Source organism: Ictidomys tridecemlineatus, chromosome 1 (genome assembly GCF_052094955.1).
Source record: "Ictidomys tridecemlineatus isolate mIctTri1 chromosome 1, mIctTri1.hap1, whole genome shotgun sequence".
NCBI lineage: Eukaryota > Metazoa > Chordata > Mammalia > Rodentia > Sciuridae > Ictidomys > Ictidomys tridecemlineatus.
In genome coordinates this window covers 179780132-179800687 of record NC_135477.1, presented here as the reverse complement: position 1 = coordinate 179800687, position 20556 = coordinate 179780132, and the positions used below count along the sequence as shown (strand labels likewise).

Sequence of the window (20556 nt, the reverse complement as noted above, 5' to 3'; positions counted from 1 at the left end):
TTCATGAAATGACCTTGAACAAACCCTTTCTCTTCCCTAGGCCTCAGTTTCTTCATTGATAAACTGGTGGGTTGGACCAGACCCATCGTTGCCAACCATTCTCTGCAATACTTTGGGATTTCCCCAGAAAACCCTCAGGGGTCTACATCAGAACAGCCCATTATAATAACCTCTGAGCCCCCAGTTCACTTTAATTAGAATAGTTCAACTTCCATCCAATTTACTTATCAAGCATGGATTTTTTTTTATTAGCTAAAAATAAATGTTTGAAGAATGCTGGACAACACGATCTCTAAGAGCCCTTGTAGCTGTGGAGCTCTGTGAATCTAAGCAGGTCAAATACTTGGTAACATCTCTTCATTCATCAGCATAATTGGTGCAGGAATGTCTGCCAAAACACACTCTATATCTAAATAAAATCTTCAGTGTGCAGAACAATGCAGCAAAGGACATTCAGAAAAGAGCAGGCTGTTTGGGACAACTGGAGACGAAACATGGCTTCATGTGTCACAGTTCTGGCAGGGCCTGTGGTGTGGCGCTGGGAAGAGCCCCACCGCAGCCCTAGCTGGTCTCTGCTGTTATAAAGCAAAGCACGCAAGTGAACTGAATCTGAGCCCCATCCTTTTGTTGGGCACATGCAATGTTTTGAAAACTTTCAATTAGTTATCATTAATATTCATAAATTGCAAAATGCATTAAGAGATCCAGTTTCCTGGCTCGTTTTGAAAAACTGGGAGATGTGACAATAACCGGCTTATGTTCCAGTAGGACAGCCATCAGCTGAAAAGGGGTTTCCACTAGTGCAGGTCTGCTCTCTTGGCCCCAGGCCCCCAGCTTCTCCCCATGTGTGAGTCTGCACTTATATTAGACCTTTCCCTCTGATTGCAAAGCAAAAGTAAGTGAAGCATAAATTATTTTTTATACTTCTGTCCTTAGTAGAGAAGCAAAAAAAAAAAAAAAAAAAAAGTATACTGAGAAAGATGCTTTTCCGGAAAAACAAGGCAGGGATGGTAACCCTCTCTCCAGGGGACATTTGTCAACGTCTGGAGATGTTGGTCATCATAACTGGGGAAAGTGCTGCTGGCGCCTTAGAGGGCAGAGGCCAAGGAGGCGGCTCACTGCACTGCGATGCACAGGGCATCCAGAGAATCACCCTGCTGCAAACCTTGACAGCACTTACTTTGCAGAATTCCTGCAGGTTTCCCACGGCCGGCCCCTTCACTTTCTACGTTACTAGCCTGGGTCCTGCCCTGCAGGCCTTAATGAAACAGGCCAGGTTCGTAATGAAGTAGCTAGAACGGCAAAACTTGCTTCTGTCCTGATGGGGCCAGGGTGAGAAGAGCGGTAACATCCAACAAGGGCACGGTGGCCTCTGTGGCTTCATTTGCCCCAAGTTTTGCTTGTGTCCTCATAAGCCTCCAGTGAGAAGGTACTATATCCCCTGCAAAAGCCTGAGGATGCTACATCCGACTGCTTGAGACCTCATAGCTTATACATGAAAGGGCAAGGCCCAGGCAGGGATATGGCAGTCTGTTCTGGGCCTGGGCCCTCAGCTCTGCCCTGGACTTTGTGAACCAACCCTCAGCCTTCCTGTCATCACCGTGCTCTTTGCTGGAGGCTGATGCTACCAGCAACTACAGGACACAGGTTGATGATCTCTCCACTGTGCGGCTCTTCCCCGCCCACTCTCAGAAGATGCACCATTCTAGAAAGAGCAAGCAATTGCTGTCCAGAAAATCTAATGGGGATTGGCAGCCTAGGACGTGTGGGGAAGCACAAAGCAAAGTATAGGGTGGTAATCAAGAAGTGGGCACAGCCACTATAAATGCCTCCATTGAATAAGGTCAATAGCAAGTCCAGGACAGAGTAATTAAGCATCAGAGTGTCAAGGAGGAAGCCTCCAAATCAGAGATAGAAACTCTCATTCTCCACTGCTGTTCACCCACCCATCCATTCATCCATTTGCCCAGCACATATTCCTGAAGCAGGATTCAGGCTATGGGCAAGGTTGATGGGCCCTGACTTCAATGAATGAAATCCATGCTATGAGACATCCACTGTTTAATCTCAAGCAGGCTCCCTCTTTGAGCTCCTGTCTGATAGAGGGAGGGGGAAAGTTTCTGTCTTGCAGGAGGTGATGGGAAGATTAAATAACATCACCTTAGCATGGGCCTCATTTAGACTTTCAAGGAATGTCTCCCTGGTTCTGTTCTACTTTCATGGCTATCACTCAGGTAATCACACATGATTTCTGCTCACTTGGGCGTGAAGCAACTTCTGGGGTCACCCATTGGCTCAGAAGACCCTCATAACCTCCCAAGAACGAATTCTCCCCCATGAGGTCAGAGGGTGTTTTGTGGACCACATCATAGAACAGGATGCAGGATGCAGACTAGCCCACCAATCAGCAATGAGCATTCCTGTGACGCACCAGGATGTGAGTTCCCACAGAGAAGTCTTGGGCATTCCCGCCTCTTATAATTTCCAATTTGACTTCATATCCCCTAGGGAGCATAGAGCACAAGCAGATCCACATCTGCTCGGGTGGTGGGATGGGAGATGGGCACCCTCCCTCCTTCTGAGCACAATTAGACATGCATTAAGGGCTAAGGGTATGCACGGTGATAAATTGGGATGCCAAGCTCTTCCTGCCGAAACCCCTGTGGCCAGAGAACAGATGGTCTTCAGGAAGGAGTTGGACGTGTGTGCCTACTCACCAAGCTTGTACCACATATCACGGATGGAGAAGCCAATGAGCCGTCTCATGTCCCCATACCTAGGAGGAACAAAGATGTCCACTTCAGGCCCCGTCTCAGAGCATCTGAGAGCCCCTCCCTCTTGAGGAAATCCAATAATGCAACTTACTTATTCAGGATTTTGTTGTACTTGGCGTGTGAGAACTGCTCCAGCTGCAGAGAATCCTGAGTGATAAAAGCTACCGCCAGATGAAAATAGTTGTTCCACAGCTGTAAATGAAAGAGAAGAAGAGTCATGGAGAGGGTGTAAAGTGGGAAGGCATATTAAATGCTGGGTGATGTGAATAATTTATGAAGATGGCAGAAGACACGGGCAGAACCAGTTTAATTGTACGCGCTGCAATTTTCTAACTGGCACCGGCTCTGAAATTAACATGCTGGCCAAAGCGAGGACAATGGATGGATTTCTCTAGGCACTGACCGTGTCCCCTCTCTGACAACAGGATTTGGGCAAGGATTATAAAGGGCTGGTATTTTGTTGTGGTGCTTTTTGTTGGTTTTTTTTGAAAGACAAATAACTTGCCCCAACTGGGAGCCCTGGTGAGCTCTTTCCTGCTCTGAGGTGGGAGGATAAGGCAGTCCAGGACTCGCAGCTTCTGTGCTGGTCCCTGGCAGCTCAGAGGACCAGCCTGAGTCCGTTCTGTCTCAAAGCACATTTTGCCTTTCCCTTCCCCTTTGTTCAGTGGTTTTCAGGTGTGGTGCACTGACCACCAATAGCACCTCGGTGCAGGTTAGACCTGCCTTGCCCAGACCTGCTGAATCACCTTCCTGGGGTGAGGCTTAGAAATCTGTATGTCAACGATCACGTGGGTGAGACTGGCTCACTTACCTGGAGCCCCCAGAGCTCAGTTTATATGTAGCCTTGTCATAATTGTCACGTGCACACAACCTGCCAGTGAGGAATGTGAGAGGCTAATACTAGAGCCCACTCTCCTGCAGGAAAGAACTCAGCCTCTGGAAAGTGCTCAAAAAGATGAGCTACACAGTGGCAATATTGACACAGGCCACAGACCAGAGTGACATAAGCAAGGTGCCACGGAACCTCAGTCAACCTGTCTGGGGTGATTCTAATATCCACTGCAAGGGCTGCAGCAAAGATGGCCCAAGACGATGTGTCTAAAGGGCATGGATCTTCCGGAGGACCTGTCAGCCTTACAGCTGGTTCTCTTCATCATTTGAGTAGATCCTCTGGTACCAAAGTCAGCCGCTGAGCCTAACTACCTAGTGCTCAAGGGCAATCACCACCCTGCAAGGAGCAGGTGGGGACAGCTCTGCTGAATAAAACTGACCACTTTCTGGCCCCTGTCCACACTACATAGAAAGAGAGCAGAAAAAAAGCAGCTAGAGAAATCACCCTGCCATGGAGACTTTCATCTTGAACTCAGAGACGTTCATGGTAGGTTGCAGATGGCCAGGGGTAGGAAGGTAGGAAGATCCCCCCTTGGAACGGTCACCTCTGCCATCTAGAAAATTACTTTCTCATAGGTTGTGATTCCAGCTTCAGAAAGACGCAAACCAAGGGCCCGGTTTTTACCATGGGTCACAACTCCCTTATTTCAAAGCCATAAACACCAAGGACTAGATAAATTAAATGACCACCCAAGGTCATCTTGGTAGTAGATATAATGAGAATTTAGTTATTTTTAATTAACTCTCAAAAAAGTCATAAAAGCAAATGTGCCCATGGTTGAAAAATTGAATGATAGAAAAGATTAAGTAATAGAAAATTCTACTGATTTTTCAATCTGACCTTGAACCCTAATTCCTCAGAAGAAAACGGTTAACAATATTGGGAATCGTTTTTCAAAAAAAAATTGTTATGCATAAATATACGTATGGAGATTTTTTTTTCATAGCCTGCTGTACTTTGCTGTTTTCTTTTCCCAGTCTATCTTGCAAATGTTTCCCTATTAGCACACAGAGATCTGCTTCACTCTCTTTTATTGCTGCATAGTATTCTGCTGTAAGGATATAATTTAATTTAACAAATTCCCTATTTATAGATATTTAGCTTGGTTCCAACTGTTTTTCCTCTAGTAACAGTGCTGTAATCAACCTCCTTGTTTGAACATCTTTATGCATGAGAAATTATATTTGTAGCATTCATTCCTAGAGGTGGAATTGCCAAGCAACCGGGTGGAGGCAGATTTTGTTGTTGTTAGTTCGTTGTGTTTGTTGCTGGTTTTCTTAAATGTCAGGATGAATTCCCAGGCTCCAGTCCAATTACCAGCCCCATTATCATGGGCGTCTTAGCCTAGCTCTCCAGTCTCTGTCTCTTCATCTGGAAAATGAGCATAATACTGTCCACAGGGTGCAGTTAGAAGGGCTAAATGAGGAAATCCAGCTAGTAAACTCCTACTCAGTCTCACAATATCAGTTCAAACGTTACTTCCTGTGAAAACCTCCCTAGTTACCTGGAAAGAAGTAGCTCCTCCTGCTCCTCACTGTTCTAACACCCTGTTCACAGCATTTAGGACATATTTTAAGCAAACTAATTTATTTTCTGTCTCCTCTACTGGACACAAGCAACCTGCAGGCAAAAACCTCATTTTTTAAAAAATTCACTCTCATGCATAAATGTCTAGCTTTGGGTCTGACCCAGCATGTGCTCCTGAAGTATTTGTTGAACGAGTTCATTCATGAACTAAGTACTCTGTGTATATTCTTGTTAAATCCTCAGAAATTATGAAATTTGTATTTTCCTCGCTTTAGACATCAGAGAATTGAGGCTCATAGAGGTTAAATAATGTGCTCCAAATAGGGAAAGTGGCATATGAATCCATGTTTATCATACTCTGGGACTTTCTTTGAAAAACTTCAAAATTTAATCGACATGTAATGATTGTATGAATTTATGAGGTGAAACATGCAGTTTCCACATATGTATGTATTCCTTGGCTAATTATAAAATCAGGAACAATTAGCATACCCATCATCTTAAACAGCTATTTCATTTCTTTGTGGCAAAGCATTCAAAATACTCTTTACTAGGTATTTTGAAACATTGGTATTGACTATAGTCTTTCTACAGTGCAGAGTTACCAGAATTGACTTCTCTTATATCACTCTGTACCCACTGACCAAACTCTTCCCATCAAGCATGCCCACGCCCACCCTGCCCAGCCTCCTAACCCTCTCTGCTTCTACGAGATTAATGTTTTTAGATTCCACATAAAAATGAGTTCACACAGTATTTGTCCTTGTGCACCTGGCTTATTTCACTTAACACAATGTCTTCCAGGTCTATCCACATTATCACGAAAGTCAGGGTTTCATCTTTTTATGGCTGAATAGTAATGTGTGTGTGTATGTGTATGTGTGTGTATATGTGTGTGTGTGTGTATGTGTGTGTATATGTGTGTGTATGTGTGTGTGTGTGTGTGTGTGAGAGAGAGAGAGAGAGAGAGAGAGAGAGAGAGAGAGAGAAGAGAGAGAGAGAGAGAGAGAGAGAGAGAGAGAGAGAGAGAGAGTCACATTTTTCTTTATCCATTGATCTGTTGATGTACACTCAAACTGTCACCCTATCTGGGCTGTTGTGAATGGTGCTTTGGTGAACATGGGCATGCAGGTATCTCTTCTACATACTGATTTTCCTTTTTTTGAATAGATTACCAATAGTGGGATGCAAGGTCATAACAGCAGTTCTATTTTTTATTTATTTATTTATTTTTACAGAACTTCTATACTGTTTTCTGTAATGGCTGTACCAATTTCTATTCCCACTAACCATATATTTAAGGTACAGACTCCATTCTAACAGGAGTGAAGTAATATGCCACTGTCACTTTCATTTGCATTTTTCTTACAATCAATATAATTCTAGTTTTCTCATACTGTCATCCACCTGCATGTCTTCTTTGGGAAATGTCTATTTGTCCTTTTTTTTTTTTTTTTCTATTGGGTTGAGTTCTGCATGTTGCCACCTTCTCAGGAGTACAGTTTGCAAACACAGTCCTCTCATTCTGTACCTTGTCTCTGCAACTCTATCGATTCGTTTTCTCTTTTGTGCAGAAGCTTTTCGGTTCTATGTAAACCATTTATTTTTGTTTTTTCTTGCCTGTGTTTTTGGCATCTTGTTCAAAATACTCTTGCCCAAACCAATGTCATAAAGCATGTCCTCTAGTTTCTTCTAGCAGTTTCATAGTCTCAGGTCTTACATTTTAGGTCCTTAATGGGGCTTCTGTTCTTAAATATCCTGCTCTTGTGGTAAAATTATTGTTGTCCTTCCTAGACTTCCTTTAGTTTTGGTTTTGGGGTAATGTTATGGCTGGTTTTATCTGATGTTGTAGAGTCTTTACAGCAGAGGGATTGAGGATTTTGATCCTACAGAATTCTTTCTCAATGCACTTGAATTTTATTATTTACCCCAAGTTCCAAGAAAGAACCCGGCATGTGGTGTCACAGGAACACAGTTTGTCCGTCCTCCTCTGTGATGGGTGGGGGCACCACTGCCCTGGCCATTCTGGGCATGCTGCAGTACACGGGGTGGAAGTTTCCAGGTATGGATTTGGCTTAAGAGCATCAAACCAGAGGTTATCTGGGTCCCAACAGCTGAAGTAGGCAGGGCTGGGGAAAGCGTCCCAGGCATTTTCCTGCCTGGTGGAACCACCTGCCACCAGTCTCCAACCAGTCCTTGCCATACAAGGAGCTTTTTCAAGGCATGGGTGATTGCTACCTTCTTGTCTCTCCCTCACCTTCTTTTTTCCCATTGTGATCACATTTCCATTATAAAGACCAAGATGGCCTTCAATAATGACTGAGAATATTCTAGAAATTTTTCCATTTCATTGCATCTCTAAAGCAGGCTTGAAAAAGATCCCAAGTTAGGCTGGGGCCCAGAAGCTTATCCAAAAATGTTTCCAGGCCTACGCAGGAATGCCCACACCCAGAGCCAGGGACAGAAACAGAACCCAGTACCAATTAGAGAGCTCCCTGTGGCAGAAACAGTTTTCGGATCCTAAGTGTAACCCCTGATTCCATAGCCAATAGCAGTCTCCAACACTGAGAAGCCTGGTCCTGCAGCCAATCAGTCTCCACCCCAGAGAGCCTGGTCCTGCAGTCAATCATTTCAGTGCTCAGCAAGGAGAAAGAGTGTGCTAGTGAAGCTAAACGGAGTTGTTTTCTAGAATGTAAAGGCAGTCTGTCCTAAGCACCTGCACAAAAGAGTGGAGGGAGCTTGGGATTTGCAGGCAGGTCGGGGCAGAATCCCAGTGGCCCCACTTAGCCGTTAGTGATATGGGTATAGGTCAAACCGATAGGACTATGATGAGTACCAAAATACTCCAAGAAGATGCCCAGTAAAGGTTAATTACCTTCTTCAAAAGCTTGGAAGCTGAAAGATGAATTTATATAGCCTTCTGTCAAGAGTCCATTTGGGTGGCTATAGGGGAATATTCGAGACTGGATAATAAAGAACAGAAATCTACTCCCCACAGCTCTGCAGACTGGGGGAGCCCACCGTGGGGGGGCTCCCATCTGGGGAGGACCTTCTAGCTGTAGGGCCCTCATCACCTAATCACCTCTTAAAAGTCCCTCCTGACCCAGTTGCATTGGGTATTAAGTTTCCAGCACAAGAACTTTGGGTGCATGTTCAAACCCTAGCAATGGTGTTCTGCTTTGCTTCCAAACTCTTCAAAGCAATACCCTGGGCCCTCAACAAAAGCCCCCACTGAGCTGAATTCTAAATCCTCTTGGTCTTCTCCGACCATAACCCATGCAAATGGATGTGCACACCAAGGCCCAGCATCTAGAATGGAGCCCAGGAATGCAAATGATCTTAGCTCTCAGCAAAAAACACCTTTTTTTTTTTTTTTTTTTTTGTAATTCCCAGATCTTGTCACCTACAGAGTGTCACCCACAGAGCTTCTTGCTTTCTGCCCTTTGAATCACAATCCACAGTTCCGGCAAAGATATTAGGGATAATCCTATTGCACCTGCCCTTCCTCTGGACAACGCTGCCAAGGCCTGCCAAGCTGCATGATGGATGCCGCTCCTGCTGATATTAAATGCATAATTAATGAAACGTAAGGAGGAGACGAGGCGTGTTCCAGGCAGGGTACAAAGAACAAATCCATTCTCACATGGTGCAAGGGAAGATGGAGGAGAACACAGATAAGGCTGAAAAATGACCTTGTTCTTGGGTGCTTTTCGCTGAATATCTATGGAAGCCTCATTAGGAAAAGAGACATCTTTTACTTTGTAAGGTTGGCCACTTTCCCACTTGCAGAATCTGGTGAGTGTGACAGACCCAGGCAAAATGTTGTTATGATCAGAAAGATGCCTCCCTGCTGTCCTTTTTATTGAGGTCTGACACGAGTTCCCAGGCCAGTCATATTTGTGGCTGTCATCATCATGATCAAAGTGACAATAATTATTATGATGATTAGTTCATATTTATTAGATAGACACTATGTCTCCAGCCCTGTTCTAAGTGTCTTAGATTAATTAATTCACCTAAGCCTCAGAAGCATCCAATAAGATAGCCACTCTCAATATCTTGATTTAATGTTGAAGAAACCCAGACACAAAGAGGTGAAGTAATTTGCCCACAGTCACACAACTCAGAAACTCAATTTTTTCCTGTATGGAAGCCCTATTCTCTGGGCATCAGATGCAGATTTCTTTTGGGTAAAAAAAAAAAAAAAAGCCAGATAAAACTTAAAACAGTGGCTTAAAGAACTGAGACTGAGCTTCCCTTGGAACTTTCTAAACCATGGAGGGGAGTTGCAACCAGAAAAGCAGGGTCCCAGCTGGAGCTACTCACACCCAGGGAGGAAGGGCAAATCAGCTTTGCTGTGGCCCACACCTGGGCTCTCCTGTGCCCCAGGCACGTTGTTCCAAGTTGTCCACCTCCAAAAGCAGTGGCCTCATTCCCTTCTCTGAACACATGCAAAACTAGAGCCCCCAGGCACCTGGCATTCGGTGGGGATTAGACATGTCTCCTGATTCCAAATGGTCAGAGTGTCACACTTTGTTCCCCTATCGAAGAGGTTTAGATTGAGAGACCCTCTCACCTGGTCTCTTTCAGGCTGCCCTACTGGGGGGTGAGGCCCTAGCATGTGGCCCCTGCCAGCTGTGTGGGCCACTGTGACAGCCACCACTGAGCTCTAGTCCTAGCCAGATGTGCTGTGTGGCGGGACCATGTCATCCTCACCTCTGAGTCTTATGCCTGCATCCTGAGAGCAGAAATATCATCAGTGGTAGGTAGCTAGCTTGTAGGGTGGCTGCAAGGACTGAGAAAGAGGATGTCCTGATAGTGCATCTCCTGAGGTCCCGTGTGTAGATGGCATCAGGAAATGACCCCTGCTCTTATTATCATGGTCACCAGACTCGGTGGCTTCTGTTTCCTGAGTCCCTACTACAGGAGACCCTGGGTCAGAGATTCCCTGGAGTGGCCTGCCTTTCACACATCCAGCCACAGGAAGCCATCTGGGCTTCCTGCCACCTTTGAAGGGTGAGTTCTTCTCGGTCTAGACCTGGAGATGCCTCGTTCTGTCTGTCCAGGGACCTGCTGTTAGCCCCCAGAATGTCTCAGAGGCCTCAAGTCTTGGCTGACTACGAAAAGAACCAGGAAGCCACAGAGATGTATTTGTGAGCTTTACTGTACCTCACATTTCAGTGTCTGTGGCTAGCTGCCTCTAGACTCCAGGGGACAGAAAAGGGAAAAAAAAAAAGTGATATAATTTTGAAAGGTGGCGCCTGCTCTGCTGACAATGAATGCAGGTCTCACCCTGAGCACCAGATTCGTCATGTGGATGCATTTGCATGTGTGGCTCAGTTGGTGATTAGTCAGTCAAGCCTAAGAATTTGTCTTCCTACCTGCTGCACCTCTCTGTGGACATCCCCAGAGGCACTGGTTCAGTCTCTGTGCTTTGGGATGTGTGTGACAGAGCAATCATCTCCAAGGTGTCAGAGGTATCGGCCACTTCCAGTGCCTCACACTCACCTGGAACTCAAAGTTCGTGTGTTCCAGAAACTTCTGGTTCATGATTTCTGCAAACTTGTTGATAGCTCTCAGGAAGACCCTGGAAGAGGGGAGGAGGTTACTAGACCATCTGAGTATGCTCCCTCAGGCATCCCTCTACTTTGCACAAAACCAAAACTCCCTCACCCTCCCTCAGGGGGAGGCTCAAAGACCCAATGATGATTTGCACATGGCGACCAAGGCAGATGACACCTATCAGAGTCAAGACCTGGGGCCACGTTTGCCTTGCGGGAACTCAAGAATGGACTATTTGACTTCCTTTAGAAAATCTGCGGGGCCTTATGTCTCAGATATTAGAACTTTATGGCAGAAAGTTCGTGCTGTCCAGAAAAAATGCAACGAGAAACCAACCCTTCCCCAAGCAAACCAATAGCACTCCACCACCTCCCACCATCTAGAGAAATCTATCATCAGCAGCTCGGTGAACATAATTTCAAAGGTCTCCTCAGACATATACATATGCATGATATTTTAAGGATATCATTTTGATAAATGGCGTTCCACAATAAATGCTGCTTCATAGCCTGTCTTTTTTTATTCAGCAACAAATCGTGCTCTCCTTTCGTGCTGGTGAACGCAGATATATATCATCCTTTTTAATCACTGAAGAATGTTCTGCTGTGTGGATGTGTCACCGTTTATTTAATCAGTTTCTTATTGATGGACCTTTGTGTGATTCCTTGGCTTTTTTTTTTTTTTTTGCTACAAACCATGTTCCAACAATCACCCTTCTGTGTACATCTTGAACCCCCTATAAAGACCTCAGGTCTTCTCCTCCACGTCATAATACTGGTCAAACCCAGCCCACATTTAACACTTTGCTACCGGTGGTCAATTTGCATTTGTCCAAAGAGTCTTCATGGCCACTTCTTCCTCTTCTTCTACGCTGCAGAGCCCAACTGACTAGTCTCCCATCTTTTGCCCCCTCCTCCTCAAGAGCACTTTGCCCAAAGGGACCATTGCTGACGTCCATGGAGCCCGTGTCCACAGGACGAGCCTAAACCCTTTTTCTGCCTCCTTGATTGGGATCCTAATTTCCTTGGGCTCAGTTCTTGCCATGGCCCCGTGCTTCAGGTCGCTTCCTGAGTACTTGGCTGTGTTCTTCCTGAACAATGCCCACTCCTTCTCTGCCTGCCTGTCATGGTCTAGATCCTTCCATCAGTCTCCTAAGACCTAAGTGAACGCCACCACTTCCTAGACTCTGAGGTGACTTCCTACACCCCTGGTCACCACACTTCACATTCTAGCCGTCTCTCCGCAGCCTGATCTCCTAGAGCTTTTTCGGGGGAGGATCTGTTGTGTCTTTGTCACCGGGATTTTCTTTGTTGTCATGGTGCAGGATGATCTACTTATCTGTCTCCTCTATTAGACGGCACTTCCCTGGGGACCTGGGAACCTCAAGAACACGTACTCCCTGATCACTTGCCTGTGACTCCCAGGTTCACATCTCCGTCCCTGGCCTCTCCCACTGGAATTCCAGCTCTCTGCTCTATATTCCACTTGGATGACTAATAGGCATCAGAGAGGCACATGCCTGGAACTAATATCCTAATACCTGCCCTCCCAACCCCCAAAGTGTGGTCTTCCCATCTAAGTTGCTCAGAGGGGAAAAGAAAATCCCAGCAACTTTGGTCATGCCTTGACTTTTGGATTTTTCTCAGATCCTACTGTCTTAGCCTTGCTTTCAGAATATATCCAGAATTAGTCGGGTACTGTGGCACATGCCTGTTATCACAGCAATACCGAGGCTGAGGTGAGAAGATCACAAGTTCAAGGCCAGCCTCAGCAACTTAGCAAGTGTGTCTCAAAATAAAAAATGAAAAGGGCTGGCGATGTAGCTTAGTGGTAAAGCAGCCCCAGTAGGAAAAAATAAAATAAAAAGAATAGATCCAGAATTCAACTACACCATGTCCTCTTGCTGCCATCCCACTGAGCCAAGCCACTGTCCTTTCTCGCCTGGATTTTTGCAGGAGTCTCTCAACTGTTAGGGAACAGATAGATGAGGATGGTGGGAACATAAGATTAATAGAATAATTCCATAAAAGGGGCCCACTGTGTTTAGCCCCACATGCTTTCTTTTCCAAAAAGCAATGTACCTACAGCCTTGCCTGGCCTAAGTGGACAGGATATGACACATTCCTCAGCAAAGTACGTGTCATCTGCAGGAGAAATGTGGGCCTGAGATATTGTTGATGGGAGAAACCCAGAAGACTTTGGTGACCAGATCCTGAAACTCAGGGAGATAAGGACAGTTCCTCCTAACCATAAAATCTGTAAGAATGCATGGTTAAGGATCCAATTAGAACAGGTCAGCATGGGCCCAGGTGACCTAGAGTGGCTGCTGCAGTGGGGAATTGAAAATCTGATGTCACCCTGCTATCAGTCAAAAGTCAAGTGGTGGACCTGGGTGGACTGTCTGGAAACTTCTCTGGGATCACCAATAAAACTGAGTGCAGGAAAGGCACATTGTCTCTCTCCTCTCTGAAAGGACTCACTCTCTCCCTTGAGAGTGTCCCCCTTCGCTTTTCTTATTTCTTTAATAAACCCAGCCTGTTCCTCTGAGCCTCATGTCTGCAATTTTTTTCTGACTGGGGTTTGAGGGGCCTTTAGGCTGCCTCAGTTTCCCCAAAGGCTTTATAACACAACTGCAATGTGCTCAACTCGCATTTGTGTATCTGTTTGTAAAATTTTAGGGAGTGGAGAGCAGATGTGCAGCAGCCAATGAAAATTGCTTGTTCAGTGAGTGACTCATTCAGGGAAGACACCCACCTAGACTACCTGAGCCACCGTGGGAGGCCACTAAGGGAATGCTGAGGAGTGAATGGTTGCTGTGGGTGATCACTGAGACTCTTCTGCTTGAGAGTCTCTAGGAAACTCTATAGAACACATTTGCAGTCAGATGGTCCTCTCCCAGGGGACAAACATATTGGGCTATTATACCACTAACACTGCTCCTTATTGGCTGAAAGTTTTTTCGAGGACATTAAAATCCTGGTACTCTGATTTGTCCTGCAGATGGGCTGAGCACTCCATAGCCAGAGAGAGCCCAGAGAAAGAAAGAAGCAGGGCTTTTCCCAGATGCCTGGAAAGCAAAGCCACGGGTATATTTTGGGTAGGTGGAGAGGGTGGGCAGGTGCCTCCAGCACACTGCTTGTCCAGGTGGCTGGGCCAGGTGTTCGTGAAACATTTGGTTGTTTGTTGAACAACAACAACAACAACAAAAAGCACAGGGTGCCCTGGAGTTGGGAATCACAGAATGTGGAGCGCACACACACACACACACACACACACACACACACACACAAATGGATGTTATTTCTGGTTTTGCCACTTTCCGTCTGGGTGGATTTGGGACATGTTAATATCACCTCTGAAGTCCCAGTTTGCCGGCTGTGAAATAGCAATGCCGTAACCTCTTTCTCGGGGTCGCTGTGGGGTGTAAGCAGTGAGAGGATGGAAGTGGCGAGCGCAGGGCCTGGTGGAGGGGCACCAGCATCATGCTGGCCCCGATGGCCTCAGAGCCTCCAGGGTGGCTCCACTCTGCCTCCAAAGGCAGGGCCAACAGCACAACACACACACTAGAGCAGCTAGCAAGATATCTGAGGCAGGCAGGACCACACAAGGGCAGAAGGAAGAATCCCACAAGTCCACCTCCCCGAAGGGCTGTCAAAAGGGAAATTTCTTTGGTTTTGCTGTTTTGTCCCTTGTTAACATGCCTTTGAAACAACATCTATATTTTCTCCTTAAAGATTAGTTATCTGATTCCCCAGACGGAAACACATTGAGTGGCTGTCATATTATGTATAAACATCTCGGAATCTGAAAGATGATACCAAAATGAGGGGTTTTACACGTTCTCAGCAGCCACAAAGCTATCAGTAATTCCAGGAAGAGTCATTTGTCAGCTGAAACCTGTCTGGCATTCTCCCAGACAGTCCAGTGACCAGGAACCCATCCACCTATGCTGAGGGCGGGCACTGTGTCCTTCCGTCCCTCAGATTCTTCTACAGACAGAGTATCACTTCACTTGGGTCACGTGGGCACTTGGAAAATACGGCTTTTTTCCCTCCTTGTTTTACTTTTTTTTTTTTTTTTTTAATAATTGCTCATAAAGCCTAAGCACTAATGTGGTGAAGTGGGTTGGAATAAAAACACATCAACTCTGTTGTTCTCAACAATGAACTTGATTCGTTGAGAACCAAGTTCATTATCAAGTCTCAGCCCAGCACTTCCCTTCCATAATCCTTGGCAAGCTGTATCTGAGAAATACCACCACAGCCATGCTGTGGATCAGGAACCAGGCTCCGTGCTCCGCAGGGTCCCTCCTCTCTTCCCCTTCACCCCCTCACCCCCATCCCACATGAGCTCTCTGAGCTCGACATTGCTGCCATCTTGGAGCTGTGAGTTTAGGTGACTTTACCAGTGACCCAGTACCTGTGCAGTCCCAGCCTTCAGCAGGGAGGTCTTTAACCATCATGCAAATAAGGAAATCTCTGCATTTCTGCCCGACCCCAGCCATGAGCTAATGGCCTTCATGGTGACCGTGATGGAGGCATTAGCAGTCACCATGTGAACATTGTCCCTGTGCTAAGTGCTCTGCCGACACTGGTTCATTTAATCCTACCTACTCGGGCAGGTGCTGCTGTTCCTCCCACTGAACAGCAGCAGAGAGGACCTCGGAAACATCAGGCCATCTTGCATGTTCATGCCGCAGAGCCGGCCCCACCTTTCTCTAAGGCCTTGCAGGTCAGCAGGACCTGCTGACTCTTCTTAAGTGTAGCCTGCCATGGACTTGGGGCACCAAGTGCCCCTCCCCTCGTTCTCCAGGCACCAGGTGTCTTTACGCTACTCCTGTCACTCTGCCTTTCTGCTCACAGCTGACTGGACCCTGGGCTCACATTTGGGGTGACACAGTCTTCCTTGGGCTGCCAGCAGCCTCAGGGGGGTCTTTTGAGTAGTTCTGCCCACTGAGGACCCCCAAGTCCACTAGGAGTAGATTGAATCCTTGTAAGTGGCACAAAGCAGGACCAGGGAGAAGGCCATGGGCTGGGCCCTTGCGGGAAGTCATGAGTGGATGTTTCCATGAGCAACTAGAAATCCTACGCCATCCAGCAAGGGGCAGAGAAGTCAGCTATCGTGAGCAGGCAGAAGCTGCAGAAAGAGAAGTCAAACGCAGTGCTGCTCTCCCCCAAAGCTGTGCTGCATGAGGTGTTGACGTGGCCACTGGGGGTCCTGGATTCCTATGCCTTTGTACAGCAGAACGAATCCTTGTTACAGAAGCAGCTGAGCCCCGCGTTCCGCCTCCCGAGTTAGCCTCTGTGACATCTATGCATCCTTCCTTTGGGACACAGGAAGGAGAGATGCACATGGACTCCTGAAGGGGCTGGAGCAAGCCTCTAGTCAACCTCCCACCCACCCCTCTTCTGAGCTCCGACCTTGACCTCCATGAATCTCAGTTGCTCCTTCTGTAAAAGGAGCCATGGGTGAGGATCAAACAAGAGGCAGTACTTGAAGCTGGTGGCCCAGAGCCTCAGCACATAGAGGTCCTCGATAAATGTCAGTCGTCGTTACTATTCTTAACCTGCCGCCACCTTGTATCTCTGGAGCAGGAAGATCTAAGGCTGATAATACCCTGAAGTGACAACATAGCATCAACACATGCCCACAGGTTGACAGGTGCGTGGTGTGATAAAAGAGGGAACAGGAGAGATGGGCATGCCCCTTCTGGGGAGACTTGCCAAGCTGGGGCGAGGGCCTTTCTGAACCCCACCCACCTGCCCACTGTGGGAAGCTCATGGGATGTAGTTAATTCTACGGATCAAACTTGAAGATGGAAATAAAAGAGTCAGCCAGTGGGCAGGGCCCATCTCTCTGAAGTAGGCACTGAGACATCCATTTCCCAAGAGCCCTTGAGCTGCTTCTCTCAACACAGAAGCTCCGGCACCATGAGGCTCCAGTCAATCAGCAGATGCCAGCTGGGCACCAGGCATGGCTTGCCCCAAGCGCCTGTGACATTTCCTGCATCATTTAGGGCTCTAGTTAGGGATGCAGGAGACTCCCAGACTCGGGAAACCAGTAGCTTGTGGACATCCAGATGAGGTGAGCCTGCCGACAGAAGGAATCATAGAGGTCTCGCTCCCTGTCTGGGTGGTGTGGGTGGAGGAGGTGGGAACTCCAAAAAGGAACAGTCACATCCACGTAGGGAAGGAGGAGGACGGGGATGATGCTCCTCACCCTCAGCACCCTCAGAGACCACTAGATAACTGCTCTAGGCTGTCCTGGGGGGCTCCCTAGGTCAACTGCCGTGATCCTTATGGTGTGCCTGTTATGGGCCTGAGATGAGATTAGACCTTAAAACCAGTCACTGATAAATGCAGACAGGATGCAGCCAGATCTGCCTCTTCCGTGAAGCATTTTGGCTACGTCTAGAGCATATAAAAGTGAAAATGGAAGTTTGCATTAGGGAAATGCTGGCTCTGTGCCAATGCTGTTCTGGCCACTTCCTGTGTATTATTACTTCATCTCAGTCCCCACAATAATCCTCTGTGACAAGCACTATTGCTAGTCCTACTTGACAGGGAGGAAAACTGAGTCCAGAGTGGTTAAGTATCTTGCCCAGTTAACTGATAGAAACAGGATTTGAACCCAGGAAGTCACAGGTTTTTGCTTCTCTGGGCTTCCTCTGGGCCATCTCTGGGGGCCATACAGCACTAGGCCATATTCCCACGGGTGCACTTGTCTCCCCACTAGACTGGAAGCCCTCTGCCACCTGGGACCATAGCTTGAACTGATCTGTGTATGCCCTGGAGCCCGGACACCTAAGACTTTCAATAACTATTTGTTGGTCCATCAACTGCATTTAAAAGGAGCTTCAGGGATGCGTGTAGATTCCCAAGGGCCCCAGAAACGCTGGAATTCCAGATCGAGGCACAGATGGAAGAGGGGGGAAAAAAAGAGTTTCCTAGGCACCATTCTGTAAATTTATAGTGTTTTAAAGAACTTGATTATTTAAAAATTAATCATGTCATGTAAATCAGATCTTACTGAATGCTGCGTCTCAACAAAAAAGGGGGGGGAGCTCTAACAGGAAGCATCTCTTGCAGTAGACTGTCATTACATCTGTCTACACAAGCGGTACACAGCTGGGGCGACATTTGATTTTGGAAAACCACACTCCTTCCTCCAGCCCGCACAAAAGTAAATAATGGATGACTAATATGTGTATATAAATCGTAAGTGATGAGAGAAAATTCATAAAAACAAGCAGATTTTATAGAAAACATAGATAACAGGGAGAAAAGAGAGGAGAAGGCGGAGGGACGAAGACAGGAAAGAAAGTTAGTTATGATGTTCAGACTAACAAGTGAAGCTGTCCAGGCCACAGGAACCAGCTGAGGTGCTGCAGAAGAGAGGAGGGCATTGGGCACCCTGGCCGCTGTCCTGTTTGTCCCACCTAGCTGGGTCCTTGGCAAGGGCCCCCTTCCTTGGGCCTCAGGGCACTTGTCCAAGCAGTGCCCTTAAGGTTAGGGCTCAGATCCAACGACTTCTCTGTTCCTTATCAGCAATGCAGTTGTGAGTAGGCTACTGCTTATCTATTCTGTGTGCAGCTCCTCACTGAGAAAAATGCAGATTCTGACAGTTTTACCTCATTGTAAAGTTGTTGGGGGATGAAATGAGCGAATGCACCTGAAGCGTTTACCACCTGGAGGAGGACGCCATGAACGTCAGCAGAAGCAAATGGCACAGAAGGAGCACAACAGTGAGGAAACTTCAAGGGGCTGGGATCCTAAGGGATCATTGTAGCCAGAAGGTGAAGGAAAGGGACCAAGCCACATGTGTGAGAAGCCAGGCATTGGGTGGTGGAGGGGTGACATCAGCACATGCTTCTCCAGTTCAAGACCACATTTGTCCTCTCCTGTGATGACAGCACTGTCACTCACGGAGTTCTTCCCAGCCACCGGGCATTGTGCTGGGAACAGCTCATTCCATCCTCATGCTGCAAAGTCCATCTAATGGAACTATTGCTGTCCCTGTTGTACCGGTGAGGAAGCCAGAGAAAGGCAAGGTGGCCGAACTCAGGAGGCTGAAGCTCTATTCCAACTTTTTAAAAAAAGTAACTAAATGCAACAGTAGTACTTAGCTGATCCTTAAGAGATACAAATGTTTCCATTTAGGAGACACTTCCACTTTCTCCGGTTTCTAGAAAATTCTATCCTTATTTCCTAGGCAGTGAGAAACAAGGAATCATCTCCAGATGAACAGACTCAGGTCCATAGCGAGCAGGGGTTTCAGGAGAGGATGTTCCTCCAAGGCACTGGCCCACAGATCCACATGTGTTTCTTTGGAATGACTGTGCAGGCCACTCAGCGGGAGGCCTGTGGGCAAAACCCCAACACCTTACCAACCAGTGGGCAAAAAAACAAAGGGCCCTCCTGTAGTGTAGGAGCTGGCTGCCTCAAAGCTCCAGGTGACTGACGGGTCATCGATATATGAGCAGCTACAAAATTATGGGGGCTCGGTGCAAAATGAAAATACAAGTGTCCTTGTCTAGAAATTGTTAAGAATTTCGAGATACCAGAGCATTAAACCAAGCATGGAGCCCTCTGAGCCTTGGGCTTTGTGCACCACCTGCCTGTCTCATGCCCACAAGGCTGGGGAGTGACCTGCCTCTGACCCAGCATGTGGCCTGGGCCCAATTCCCACCAGCACAATAATCCTGCAGAAGTCAGCTTGCACCTGCGTGGTGTGAAGAGAGAACCTGGGGGTGGCCCAGCTGAGACGCTCTGACACCTGCTGCTGGGCTGATCTTCCTCCTCCCAGGGGAAGCAGAGGCACACAGACAGACAGCTCCTTCCAGAACAAAGCCCTCCTCCACTCCAGCATCCCTGGATGTTGGCCCCAGAGCCCTGTGGGCAAGGGTGTCCACTGTCACCTGGTGGACCATGTGAGCACAGGGAGAGCAAGGACAGCTTTGGAGGGAGGCCAGCTGGGGCTGGAGTCGGCTCCAAGCATGAGAGATAGAAATCCTCAGGCTGTATCAATGGCAAATCATCGATATGTAAATGTTCCTTGTCTCCTCTCTTTCTCTTCCACCAAAGAGAACTCAGCTGCGGCACGTTCGACTTTCCTCTTCTTCCACCCTCTGGGGACCTTTCTCTCTGCCAATCAGCACTTGGGTTTCGGGATACAGAAGTGAGGCAAAATGTAGAGGGTCATAAACTGGGAGCTGGTGTGAGATGAAGGGCTTCCCTGGGGGGCCTGAAGCAAACACGAGAGCCAAAGAAAGGGGGGGGAGAAAGGGGAGAGAGGGTCCAGGAAGGCCCCGCTGAAGGTCATCATGGGTGGGATGTGAGAAAAAGGCTCTGAGAGAGACCAGGGGGGACCTCACCATGTGAGAGAGATGGGATCCAGGGGAGTGGAGAAAAGGAATATTAGAAGATGTGGCCGGCCGAGTGTCAGGATCTGAATTTCACTGTGTTGAAATGTAGTAGAGACGTAATGGTAAATACTGAAATCTTTGACAATTAACTTTGATCTCCTGCTGGGCTGGGCCATATTGGGTGTGAGCTCTACTTGGGTTACACTGACAAATGTTCATAGCTACGATGTGCACATCCAGAGACACCCCAGTTACAACACACCAATGACTCCAAAGACAGACTCATCGGTAAAACTCTATTTCCTAAATCCTCTCTTGGAAAATGCTGCTTAATACAATGAAACTTCCTGCACTTCTTTTACCATAGGTCACAGGATATGTTTGATTATTTTTAACAAATTTTGAAATAATATAATTAAAAATGCTTCCCTATACGT

The 20556-nt window shown here is 47.1% G+C and overlaps 1 protein-coding gene across 1 annotated transcript in view; it reads right to left on the bottom strand.

Moving 5' to 3' along the window:
* Dock2 (dedicator of cytokinesis 2) overlaps window positions 1-20556 on the bottom strand; it is a 406997-nt gene that overhangs the window by 81578 nt on the left and 304863 nt on the right. The window contains exons 30-32 of the mRNA XM_005334135.5: window positions 10702-10780; window positions 2866-2966; window positions 2718-2776 (exon numbers count right to left, since the gene is read on the bottom strand). Of these exons, the coding sequence (XP_005334192.2) occupies window positions 2718-2776; window positions 2866-2966; window positions 10702-10780 (239 nt within the window). The remainder of the gene's footprint in view (window positions 1-2717; window positions 2777-2865; window positions 2967-10701; window positions 10781-20556) is intronic.